The sequence below is a fragment of the Aquarana catesbeiana genome, linkage group LG01 (assembly GCF_042186555.1).
Source record: "Aquarana catesbeiana isolate 2022-GZ linkage group LG01, ASM4218655v1, whole genome shotgun sequence".
Lineage (NCBI taxonomy): Eukaryota > Metazoa > Chordata > Amphibia > Anura > Ranidae > Aquarana > Aquarana catesbeiana.
The window spans coordinates 160,886,961-160,900,859 of record NC_133324.1 but is presented as its reverse complement, the minus strand read 5'-3'; the positions used below and the strand labels follow the sequence as shown (position 1 = coordinate 160,900,859).

Here is a 13,899-nt window from a genome sequence, read left to right as displayed (position 1 = left end):
ATTTTGTTGCACCTTCTTTTTATTCTATAGCTCATATGCTTTCAGACAATATATGGTTTTGGGGGTTTTTCACAAATTCTGAAAGCTGTAAGGGAAAAATGGAAACCTTCAGATTTTTTGTGCTTTTATATTTAGTAGAGTTTTAGCAGGAATTTTGTAAAACTAGCTGTGTTTTTATCTGCTAATAATGGTTATAGTGTATTTTTTGTGAATATATTGGTTTGAAAAACATTTATGCAAATACCGCGGGGTCTAAAAAATCAGTAGCACCTTCTTTTCTAGCGGTCATATGCTTTCAGAAAATATATGGTTTTGGGGGTCTTTCACAAACTCTGAAAGCTGTAAGGGAAAATGAAAACCTTCAGATTTTTTGAGAAATATGGATATTTACATTATTGCCTACTTTCGATTTTCACCATTTTGCAAAAAGGCGCAATGTAAAAATGAATTTTTTTTTGTTATTTATTAACTCCATACAGGTTAAGCTTTTATATTTAGTAGGGATTTAACAGGAATTTAGCAGGAATTATGTAAAACTAGCTGTGTTTTTTGCTAATAATGGTTTTAATGTATTTTTTTCTGAATATATTGGTTTTATATTTAGTAGGGATTTAGCAGTTCCGAGGATGAGACCTAAGATCGTTCCTCCGGACCGTACCCTTTCCAATGCACCAGGTACTGTATGCGCTGACGGAACCTACGGGAGTCAACAATGGACTGTACTTCATACTCCTCATGATTCTCAATCTGTACAGCGTGAGGACAAGGCACCGAGGTGGTAAAGCGGTTGCAGACCAAAGGTTTTAATAAGGAGACATGAAATACATTTGAACTACGCATATTAGAAGGAAGGTCTAATGCGTAAGCCACTGGGTTAATCTTGCAAAGAATACGGAAAGGCTCAATATACCGAGGTGCGAACTTCAGAGAGGGAACACGAAGTCGGAGGTTGTGAGATGACAGCCAGACCCTGTCCCCAACCTGGTAGGAAGGCACAGGCAGGCATCTGCGGTCAGCATGGAGTCTGTACCTATCATTAGCATGTCGCAAAGCCTCCTGGACTTGTGCCCAAGTGGAACAAAGACCACAGAGATGCTCCTCTAATACAGGAATACTCTGTGGAACAAATGAGTCTGGCAACATGGAAGGTTGGAAACCATACTTCGCCATAAACGGGGACAATCGGGAAGCAGAATTCAAGGCACTATTGTGAGCAAACACTGCCCACGGTAAGAGGTATGACCAGTTCTTATGATGGTCAGAAATATAGCAGCGTGGGAATTGCTCCAAGGACCGATTGGCTCGTTTTGCGGCCCCATTAGACTGCGGGTGATAAGCAGAGGAGAAAGCAAGCTGAATTCTCAACTGTGCACAAAAGGCTCGTCAGAACCGGGACACAAACTCACTACCCCTGTCTGAGAGAATCACCTTGGGTAGCCCATGTAATCGAAAATATCTCCCGAGCAAAAAATGGAAGCCAGTGGGCAACTTCTTAAGTGGAATACAATGGGACATTTTCGAGAACTGGTCAACCACCATAAGGATAACTGTGTTGCCCTGGGAGTTGGGTAACTCCACAATAAAATCCATAGACAGGAGTATTACCCTGAGCACACACGGAACAGACAGCTACAGTATGAAGGCGGTTATATCAGCACGTAGACTAGGGTTGATTCTTCCCAGGGTGGTCAGCAGCCTTGACAGAATGGTAAGTCTAGAGCACGGCAGTACGGAGACTCCTGGGACAAAGCAGCAGTCACAAGGTTTCTCAGGAGGAGCACGAACCTGAGCAGCAAGAATTTTGTCACCCAAAGGAGAAGTGAGACTGGTGTGAACCGTAGCCAGAATACGATCAGGAGGAATCACAGGAACCAGAACCGACTCCATCTTGGAAGTGGAGGAAAATTGTCGTGACAAAGCGCCAGCCCTAACAATCTTAGTACCAAGTAAGAATGAGACAATGTAATTGAAACTAGACAAGAAAAGAGCCCATCACGCCCTCCTGGGAGAGAGGCCTTTAACCTCAGACAAGAATGTGAGATTTTTATGGTCAGTAAGAATGAGAGCACAGTGGTACCTTCGAGGAGATGTCTCCATTCTTTCAGGGCTTCAACAAAGGCAGCCTTGAGACTCTCAAAGGCCTTAATGGACTCTGGAGACCAACTCTGTGGGTTACCGTCCTTTCTGGTCATATCAGTCAGGGGCTTGACCAGAGACGAAACGTTACGAATAAATGTCCAATAATAGGATGTAAAGGAGGAAACCCATGGATCGGGGCCACTGTAGGACGTCTGAAAGTTTCTCTGGGTCCATCGAAAAACCAGCAGTGGAAATGACATAACCCAGGAATTTAACCTGTTCATGATGGAATTCGCACTTCTCCAATTTTACAATAGAGATTCTTCTCTCTTAGTTTCTGAAGTGCACGACAGACATCTGTCTGGTGGCTCTCCAGGGACTTGGAAAATATGAGGATATCGTCGAAATAAACCATCACACATAACTGCAACAAATCTCGGAGGACATCGTTAATAAATTCCTGGAAAACTGCCGGGGCGTTACAAAGGCCAAAAGGCATTACGAGGTACTCCTAATGGCCTGTTCTGGTATTAAACGCAGTTTTCCACTCGTCGTTCTCCTTAATCCTCACGAGATTGTATGCCCCTCTCAAATCAAGCTTCATGAAAACCGTTGCTCTCTTCAAATAACTCCGTAAATGAACAGAATCGCATAGGCATTCTTAATCATTAAACGATTGAGACCCCTATAATCAATACAAGGTCTCAGTTCGCCACTCTTCTTCTTCACAAAGAAGAAACGAAGCACCAGCAGGAGACGAGGATTTGCAGATGAAACCTCGAGAAAGTGCGTCTGCAACATACTCCTCCATGGCCTTATCCTCCAAGACCGACAAAGGGTAAACTCAGCCACGAGGGGGTATGTCACCAGGTCGAAGGTCAAATGCGTAATCACACGACTGGTGTGGAGACAAAATACTGGCTTGACCTTTGTCAAAGACATCACTAAAATCGCGCTACTCCTCCGGCAGGGAGGAGAGTGAAGAGGTGCACACTGACCTTGGCTACCTTCTGGAAGCATGTCTTACTGCATTGTGGTGACCAGGAGAGAACCTCAGCATGGAGCCAATCAAAAGAGGGGTTGTGCCTCTGTAACCAAGGATAACCAATAACCAGCGGAAACTTAGGTGAGGAAATAACTTGGATTGGATTATCTCATGGTGAAGAGCCCCTACGGACATGGACAATGGAACAATCTCATAAGTCACATGGGCAGGCTGTAGAGGTCTTCCGTCAAGAGCCTCAATGGCAAGTGGAGTGTCATGCAGCTGCAGTGGAATCGAGTGCTTCGATACAAAGGCAGCATCAATGAACAGGCCTGCAGCCCCAGAGTCGATTAGAGCCTGTATCTTGATGGACGACTCAGGCCAAGAAAGGGTAACCGACACCAGGGGCTTAGCCTTCTGGATAACTGGGGACGAAACAATGCCACCTAAGGTCTGTCTGTGACAGGACCTCAAGGTTCGGGCATTCACTGGATGGGTAGGACAAGACTTCAGAAAGTGACCTGCCTGGCCACAATAAAGGCACAATCTCTCCCTCCTCCTAAGGATTCTCTCATGTGCAGAGAGATGCATGAAGCCCAAGTGCATGGGTTCATCTTCACAGACTGACTCGAAACCAGAAGGCATGGGAGGTGAGGGAGGCAAGGGTGGGACTGCAAAGTTTGGAGACAAGTGTACAGGAGGCTTCTGCAAGCACTCCTTAAAAGGGAGTCTTTCTCTGAGTCTGGAGTCAATGAGGATGGCAAACGTGATCAACTTCTCCAGCTCAGTGGGTATATCTTGGGCTGCTATCTCATTCTTGATGGTATCCCAGAGACCATGAGAAAAAGCAGCCATGAGGGCCTCATTGTTCCAAGCAACCTCTGCTGCCAGAGTATGGAATTCAATGGCGTAATCGGCAACAGTTCTCGTACTCTGTTTGATGGACATGAGGCACTTGACAGCAGATGCGGAGCGTGCGGGAATGTCAAATACCCTTTTAAAGGAAGTCACAAACTCAGGGTAACTCAAGACAACAGGTTTTTGCGTCTCCCATAGAGGGTTTGCCCAGGCCAAGGCTCTCTCAGAAAGCAAAGATATCACAAAACCTACTTTGCTTCTGTCCATGGTAAATGCCTGGGGCAGCATCTCAAAGTATATCTCAACCTGGTAGAGAAACCCTCTGCATTGGACTGGATTGCCCTCAAATTGTATAGTCAGACAAGCCAAAACGCCAGGAAGCCAGAGATGAGCATAGTAGAACAGCAAGTAGGATCTGGAGCCAGAAGGAATGTCAGCCAAGCAAGTCTTTAACAGGAACACAGGAGAGTGTCTCTAGAGATGTGACCAAGGCGAAGGCAGAGATCATCTAGACTGGATAGCTTAAGTAGGTTTGGGAGGTCTTTTACAAACTCTGAAAGCTATATGTGAAAAATAAAAAAGCAATGGAAAAATTGAAAAAATGGTCTGGCCACCTGAGTTTTCAAAATGGAGCACAGGGCCTGGCAGCGAAAGGGTTAAGTGGAACAATATTAGGCTAAAATATGCTATTCATTTTTCTTTTCTTTTTTTTTGGATTTGTGATTTAAGAGCAATTGCAGCTTGATGAATCAGGCCAAAGTCATAAACACATACAATAGTTTTTATTAAGCTGGAACAGTCTTTAATCACAGTTATATAATATTCATAAGATGATCATACTCTATGGTACAAATACAATGAAAAATAAATAAGACATAGCAAAGAGGCTATAACAGCTGCCAATCTGTGCAGTTGTTCCGATGGTCAGCATTAAATCATAAATACAATGGATTGTCACCCTCCCCCCATTTATTTTAAACCTCTATTTACCTAGTGGTGAGTTGTGCACAGTTCAGATACTCACCCGCCCAGCAGATCTAGCACTGTCCAGCTAAGATCCTCTTCTGTTCTTGCAGCGCTCAATCCCATGCCGCCATGCTTTGGTGTGAGGTCATCAAGAGGCTGTTGGATGTTTACGAGGTCAGCTGGAGTGCCTCCCCGATTACATCCCGCTAGATCTGTCACCTCCATTTTTACTGAATTAAAGGCTTTGCCTCCTAGGATTTTTGACGTGCATATACCAGGAGGCAAATAGTAAAAAAAAAAAAAAAAAACATTCGTGCAAAGGACCAGAGGTGGAGAGAAAGGATCGTGTTTTAGAGGGTGAAGAGTTATTAAAACCAGCCTCTTTAACAGAAATTAGGCACTCCCCTTGCTAATCCCACTTAGTAATATTACAGTGGATTTTTTTCTCCTTCCTGTATGTGATGTAAATGGGAGTTTTTCTCCCTAGTGGAATGTCTTTTTTTTTGTCAGTTTATGGTCCTATCCTGTGGGCTGTTTCTTCCCACCCCTGAGGTTTGGTACACACAAAGACACTTCTGTGCTATAGACTTTAAATGGTGGTAATTTACTAACTAAGATAAACAATACTTACAGAAATGTGTTATCCATTTACTTGAACTTTGTAGTCAATTAAATGAAACAGAGGTGGCATTCAAAAACTACAAAATGAAACAAGCCTGCATACATTTGTACAGGTATTTTTCAATTCAACATTCATGTAAGGTTTTACTGTCTCTCACAGTCAAGTATTGAATCAAGCAGTAGAGTTATCCAGCTTCCAATCTATACACCTCAATAAAAAAGGTCTTATTTTTCAAGGATCAGTTTTATAAATAAGGAAAATAAAATACCTGTAAAGAAAACTGCATCATCATTTTTATTTATTACCAACGTGGCAGTGGTAACATCTCCTATCCTGGCACCACCAGTTGGATTAAAAATCATTACTGTGAATATTTCTGTCTCCTCTGGAATCTGGAAATGTGAAAAAAAAAAATATATATATATATATAATGTTCCATTCAGTTCCCTTAAAATCACACCAGAAGGCCACCGGGGTGTCTCGTCTGACCCCGGTATTTTTTCATTATAGGTTGCATTACCAAGCTGGGGCTCTCCTATATATCTTGGAGATTTTTTCCATAGCACCCTCTCCAATACATTCATACCCGCCCAACTTACTTGTGCTTTTAGCCCCCCGCTAGCGACTTGAGGAAAGGGTAAAAAACGCCCGTGTTGCGGCGCTGCCCAAGCGCTTTGCAGGTGCTTCGGCAGCGCTGCCCATTCATTTCAATGGGCAGAGCGTTTTGGCAGCCGCCCCCGCATCCCCCAAAAGATGTTGCTTGCAGGACTTTTTTTCCCATCCTGCAAGCGCACTGCCCCAGTGTGAAAGCATTTGGGCTTTCAAACTGGGGTGGCTTAAGAGGCGCTTTTCAGGCGCTATTATGCCTGAAAAGTACCCCAGTGTGAAAGGGGTCTAAGAGCACACTCATTGATGCTTCATTGGCTGAACTGGTGAGATGTCCCTCCTTCGCTGCTTTCTTTTTAGCCACCACTTAAGGACCAGGCCAATTTTTCAAACTTGTTGTTTACAAGTTAAAATCATTTTTTTTTTTTGCTGGAAAATTGCTACCTCTAGCTGGAACCCCCAAGCATTATATATATTTTTTTTCAGACACCCTAGAGAATAAAATGGCGGTCGTTGCAATACTTTTTGTCACACCGTATTTGCGCTGCGGTCTTACAAACACAATTTTTTGGGAAAAATACACTTTTTTGAATTAAAAATGAGAAAGATAATGTTACGCCAAGTAAATTGATACCCAACATGTCATGCTTCAAAATTGCACCCGCTCATGGAATGGCGACAAACTTTGACACCTAAAAATCTCCATAGGCGATGTTTAAAAATCTCTACAGGTTACCAGTTTTGAGGTGGAGAATTTGCTAAAATTATTGCTCTTGCTCTAACGATCATGGCGATACCTCACATGTGTGGTTCTAACACTGTTTACATATTCGGGCGTGACTTACGTATGCATTCGCTTCTGCGCGCGAGCACAGCGGGACGGGACGCTTTAAAAAAAAAATGTTTTTTTATTTATTTTACTTTTTATTTTTTATTTTTACACTGTCCCTTTAAAAAAAAAAATTGGATCACTTTTATTCCTATTACAAGGAATGTAAACATCCCTTGTAATAGAAAAAAAGCATGACAGGACCTCTTTAATGTGAGATCTGGGGTCAAAAAGATCTCACGTTTACACTAAAATGCAATAAAAAATTCTTTTTTTTTCCAATTAAAAAAAATGTTCCTTTAAAGCCGTTGGGCAGAAGTGACCTTTTGATTTAGACCTAACGTGGATGTAAACCCTCTCCTATACCCAGTGAAGTGAACAGCCTCAGATGATACACAGAGATTAAACAAATCTCCCTACATAAGTTTTACATTTATATCTGCTGTCTTCCCCTTTCTATATTCTTTAGAATGTGCATATCGTGTTACAAATGTCTCTTCCTGTTTCAGCAGTGGGAGGGGAGTCTGGGCATACACTGTGTGTGTGAGCTGATTGGAGGAAAGGCACAAACCCCCCTCCACATAGGCAGAGGAACAAAGAAACATGCAGAGCTGCACTGTGAATAGACAAGCGCTCTGCTATTCTATTTATAGCAACCTCCCCGACACAAGTTTTCAGCTACTTTTTTCTCCCGTTTCGGAGAACTTGTCAGAAGCTATCATGGTGATAACAGAGAAACGGAGCAGCAGAAGAACACGGAACTTAGGGCTCTGTAGAGAGATAAGTAAACACTACAGATACATGTGCCCAGGTCAGATTTCATGAATGTGGTTTACATCCACTTTAACTTTAAGACTAAATTATATTATTTGTTCTGTAGAAGAAAATTTACAGCCAGTAGCAAATCTCTGGGAAAATAAATTAATCAGTCCAGACTATGAACATTATAATGATAGTAAAGACTAATAATGATAATAATAATAATAATAATGAATATTACCACCTACATACACTTAAGATGTGCAATTTACTATACACATATAGGCATACCTCATCAGGTGTGGATGAAACAGATATGGTTTTCGAATTTTCCTGATCTTTAAACTGAACTCTGCCATATGTTGGAGCTACATCACTCGTAGAACTGGGGTTTATTGTCCAGCTCACATTAATGTTTCCAAAATGTCCTTGTCTTCTTATTAAATCAAATGTAGCTAGAAAAATATAAGAAACATAAATATAAGCATAAAGCAATAAAGCGATAAATATATATCCTTCGTTGGTAAAACATGCCAGATTTTTAATTCCTTTATCTGTAGGTCTTTCATATTCTCATGATTTTTTTTTTCACTTTTTTCATACCGTATACAGTATATATATAATGTATTAAACAAAATATCATATACAGTATCTCACAAAAGTGAGCACACCCCTCACATTTTTAAAAATATTTTATTATATCTTTTCATGTGACAACATTGAAGAAATGACACTTTGCTACAATGTAAAGTAGTGAGTGTACAGCTTGTATAACAGTGTAAATTTGCTGTCCCCTCAAAATAACTCAACACACAGCCATTAATGTCTAAACCGCTGGCAACAAAAGTGAGTACACCCCTAAGTGAAAATGTCTAAATTGGGCCCAAAGTGTCAATATTTTGTGTGGCCACCATTATTTTCCAGCACTGCCTTAACCCCCTTGGGCATGGAGTTCATCAGAGCTTCACAGGTTGCTACTCGAGTCCTCTTCCACATCTTCTTGATGACATCAAGGAGCTGGTGGATGTTAGAGACCTTGCGCTCCTCCACCTTCCATTTGAGGATGCCCCACAGATACTCAATAGGGTTTAGGTCTGGAGACACGCTTGGCCAGTCCATCACCTTTACCCTCAGCTTCTTTAGCAAGGCAGTGGTCATCTTGGAGGTGTGTTTGGGTTTGTTATCATGTTGGAATACTGCCCTATGGCCCAGTCTCCGAAGGGAGAGGATAATGCTCTGCTTCAGTATGTCACAGTACATCTTGGCATTCATGGTTCCCTCAATAAGCTGTAGCTTCCCAATTCCGACAGCACTCATGCAGCCCCAGACCATGACACTCCAACCACCATGCTTGACTGTAGGCAAGACACACTTGTCTTTGTACTCCTCACCTGGTTGCTGCCACACATGCTTGACACCATCTGAACCAAATAAGTTTATCTTGGCCTTATCAGACCACAGGACATGGTTCCAGTAATCCATGTCCTTAGTTCAGCAAACTGTTTGTGGGCTTTCTTGTGCATCATCTTTAGAAGAAGCTTCCTTCTGGAATGACAGCCATGCAGACAAATTTGATGTAGTGTGCGGCATATGGTCTGAGCACTGACAGGCTGACCCCCCCACCCCATTCAACCTCTGCAGCGATGCTGGCAGCACTCATACGTCTATTTCCCAAAGACAACCTCTGGATATGACGCTGAGCACGGGCACTCAACTTCTTTGGTCGACCATGGTAAAGCCTGTTCTGAGTGGAACCTGTCCTGTTAAACCACTGTATGGTCTTGGACACCATGCTGCAGCTCAGGGTCTTCTTATAGCCTAGGCCATCTTTATGTAGAGCAACTATTTTTTTTTTCAGATCCTCAGAGAGTTCTTTGCCATGAGGTGCCATTTTGAACTTCTAGTGACCAGTATGAGAGAGTGAGAGCGATAACAGCAACTTTAACACACCTGCTCCCCATTCACACCTGAGACCTTGTAACATTAACGAGTCACATGACACCGGGGAGGGAAAATGGCTAATTGGGCTCAATTTAGACATTTTCATTTAGGGTTGTACTCACTTTTGTTGCTAGCGGTTTAGACATTAATGGCTGTGTGTTGAGTTATTTTGAGGGGACAGCAAATTTACACTGTTATATAAGGTGTACACACACTACTTTACATTGTAGCAAAGTGTAATTTCTTCAGTGTTATTAGATGAAAGGATATACCTCCTGAACTGGCCGAATTTTGATCCATGTATGGCTAGCTTTACATACACCCAGTGAAGTGCCTACTTATGTTGTACCTGTTAATCTGCAGCTGTCTCTTCTCTACATCTGTTCAAAGTCCAGAACTTACACAGCATTTCTGAGCTTCCAGAGGCAGGGGTGGGGGTCTGATGTCACACACTGAACACAGCTCAGAGAAGAGGGCTGAGTGTAATCTGATATCTGAGTGGAAATAATGGACACCCCCCCAACACAATCTTGTAGGAAACATGCACAGCTGAGAGTGTCCCTCACAAGCTGTGTTCTGGGGGCCCCTTCCCTGCCCACCCTTAATCCCTTGCAGTTGGCACAACCTGTAAGAAGTGGCTTATGCAGATAGCAGAGGGATAGAACTGCAGACAGAAATCACACTTGGTGCTTTGGATTAAGGCAAATACGCACTATAGAAGGATATGCTTTGTTCTTTTTTCATGTCAAAGGTTTTTAACCAATTTAATGGAGGCCACATAGACCCTCTAACCTGCATATTTTAAAGGTCATTGAACTCTATAAGGCTGATTTACTAAAGGATATGAGAATGTTGGAGATGCACTTCAGTCATGCAATTATCAATAAGAAAATTCCTGTTTCTAATGTCATTTGCATATGATTGGTTAATTATGGTGGGAACAGAAGTATGGTATGTGTTATGGCATACATCTGAGGCAGACATATGATATGTTGTTCATTTTTATGAACTTTTATTTCTATTACTGGAAGAGTTGAATGTCAGTTTATACATCTGACCTAATATATGCCTTCATAAATATTATCTTACCATGAACATTCATCCTCTAATTCAAACAGTTTGCTGAGTTACTTAACAAAGTTAACCTCGGGCAATACTAAGAAGTCAACCCTATAAAAAGCTGTTTCTACAAGTTATTCATAAATACAGACAGTATCCCAGACTGGCCTGAATAAATATAAGAACAAATGTGAAAATTACGTCATCCAAACTGATAATGAGTACTGGCAAGACTGCTTAGTCACAGCTTGTTATGCTTAGCAAAATGAACCAATGAGCTAAACAAAAAGAAATAGATCAGGCATAAGATATAGTATATGAGCACCAAAAACTGCTAAATCTATTGCAGATTTCAGTGTCCATATAACTTGTTTTATTCCTCCCAACCTTGATTTAGTCCTGAAATCTCAAAATAAAATATTGCGACTTCAAATATGAAGCTGAATTAAAATCGAAATGGTTACCAAAGTTCATGTCATCTCCTTTGCTTTCATTTATGGTTTGCACTATTCCCGCAGTAATAAATTCAATAACTCCATGGGGATCATCATTTTTTAAAATAGTAATGTTAACTCTTGTAGCATCTCCCAGAGTGATAGGAAAATCTCCTTGAGTGCTGAGCACCACTGAGTACATCTCATCCAACTGAAAAAAAAAAATAAATAAAACGTTTTAGGAAGTGAGTATCACATAATGTATTTATTTATTTATATATATATATATATATATATATATATATATATATATATATATTTTTTTTTTTTTTATTATCAGGTATTTATATAGTGCCAATTTTTACAGCACTTTACATACTGTACATTCACATAAATCCCTTCCTTCAAGGAGCTTACATTAGTAAGGTAGTCAAATGTTTGTGTCGCCCTAGTTCTAGAAAAGAACAAGAAGTGTTTTCAAACCTTTAAAGCCTAAGTGCAGCCAACATAAAACACAGAAAAATCAGCACAAGGGACATAATTTACAGTAAGTAGGAGGTATCCCTTGTGCTGATGCTTTTTATTTTAATTGAAACCTTCCTGCATCCATGCCACCCCATCCCTGCAATCTTCTGGTGTGGCAGTGGTTAATACAACTAAGGGGCTGTCACAGGCAATCAATCATCAAGAGAGCCTATGTCTGCCCTTTCCACCCAGATTTGCCATTCACAGAAGCAGTACAACAGCTTGTATGCATGAAACACTGATCTTTGAATGGAGGAGGAAGACCTATCAGTCAACTTGTCCTCCATTCATACAGTATAAGCTCTCAAATGACTTCTATGAATGGAGCAGTTGGCAGAAAGGGCTGACATAGTCTGGCTCTTTTGGTGATAGCCTGTGACAAACCCTTAGTTCTATTAATCCCTGCCACATTGGAAGATTATTGCAGTGGGAGGGGCATGGATGGAGGAAGATTTCAACTAAAAAAAGAGGCATCATCGCAAAAGACATATCATACTGACTGTTATGTTGCTTGTGCTGATTTTTTTTTTGGCTGCACTTAGGCTTTAAATATAGCCTAACATGTAAATCTAAAATTAAAATACAAATGTGTGAGCTGTCTTTTGTGAAGTAGGTTCATTTGTAGAGAAAATATACTATCAATACAGGAAATGTTATGAGATTTCCACATTTTTTGATCTCTAAGGTAATGTGATTTTTAAGGATTGAGCTTCTTGAATTAACAAAATTATTACAGTTCACACAATGCAAAAAGACACTGGTTGGCTAACAGTCTTCCCCCCAAATTGGCGCTGCCCTGTCTGTGTTTGTGTGGCTGTGATAAATACATGAATTTTTTAACTTGTTTGAGGCCAAGATTGATGTAACTAGTTCAATGCTCCTTCTCTAAAATAATAAAAAATGTGTGTATGTGTGTTACAGCATGTTTAAATGCACTGTATTATTTTTTGCAGGAATTCAAATAATGTGCTATAAATTTGGACATAGATGACGTCCATAAAGTTTCATTCCTAACCATAAAGACAGTGAAATACACTGTGGCTAAAATTCACATGCATCTCACATGTTCCACGAGAAGCCATTAACAAAGGGGCCTGGAGTCTCAGCCTCAGCTCTGTGCATTACAAAGTGGTGTAATTGGCAAATGATTGGAGCTTTATGCTAAATAGGTGTCAGAGGATTTTCACACCATATCAATCCTCTGTGATCTGAATAGTGGTTCACAGCTTCTTAATAACCACTTAATCATGTATTGCTGCCTTTGTAGAACATAGCAGTGTATACAACCATTTCTTCAGCTCTTTAAGTGTTAGTTGTGCACAAAGTTAACCCCAGCACAAAGCCTTCAGAAAGAAGTGCAGTCAGTGAGTAAAAACGTCTAATACCTCTGGAATCCCATCCATCCTTGTTAACAATGTAATTACAATCTCCTTTTCACCAGTCTGGAACTCCAGGATGCCTGTATTTCCATAGAATTCGTTGCTGTCCTTTGGCTCGATGGTGTAACGCAGAAATAGTTTGACAAGAGCACCTCTGGATCGAGAAATTCTAAGCTCAATCGAATCTCCTTCCTAGGGGTCACAGACACACATTACGCTTCTTACAAGGTCAGAAGGAAAGAATTGAACAACACGAACATCCATAAGCTAGTGATATGACATAGTTATTGTTTCTTTTCTTCCATGAAGTGAGCCTCCATACTTTTAGCTCAGATAGTGCTATTTGTGCCACAATATGCATGAGCACTGTATCCATGCTGTTTTTTATTAAAATACATTTATGGCAGCCTGGTGTGTGTTAATCCTTACTCTTATATCCAGTGATGTGCTGGAACGTAACGGGCCACATGGATCACCAGATATTATTTAATAAAAGTTGTGGATTTAAGAATATTGGAATAACTTCAGGTGGTACATAAATATGGCAAAGCTTATAAAAAAAATTGTGTTTGGATTTACACAGACTTTAAAAACAATGGCAAGCAATGTGCATGACTACTTGGTAAATATACATCAAGAACTAAGGAAAATGGTATTTTAACAACAAAACCAAACACAGAGTTATAAAAATTATCAACATTTATTTAGAAACATTTAAAAATCAACATATTCTTGTCAGAAGTAGCCATACAATACATAAACAGATGCAACTGATTGGGTCTCTACATGTTTTGCCACAACGGTGGCTTCTTCAGGAGAACTTTTTATTAGGCACTGTATATATGGTCACTATAAAT

General features: G+C 40.7%; 1 protein-coding gene across 3 annotated transcripts in view; it reads right to left on the bottom strand.

The window, feature by feature from the left end:
• Positions 1–13,899, bottom strand: part of ADGRV1 (adhesion G protein-coupled receptor V1) — a 774,317-nt gene that overhangs the window by 604,625 nt on the left and 155,793 nt on the right. For all 3 annotated transcript variants that reach the window (XM_073624499.1, XM_073624500.1, XM_073624501.1), the window contains 4 exons: positions 13,049–13,234; positions 11,169–11,349; positions 7,996–8,159; positions 5,779–5,902 (listed from right to left, as the gene is read on the bottom strand). In XM_073624499.1, coding sequence (XP_073480600.1) covers positions 5,779–5,902; positions 7,996–8,159; positions 11,169–11,349; positions 13,049–13,234 — 655 coding nt within the window. The remainder of the gene's footprint in view (positions 1–5,778; positions 5,903–7,995; positions 8,160–11,168; positions 11,350–13,048; positions 13,235–13,899) is intronic.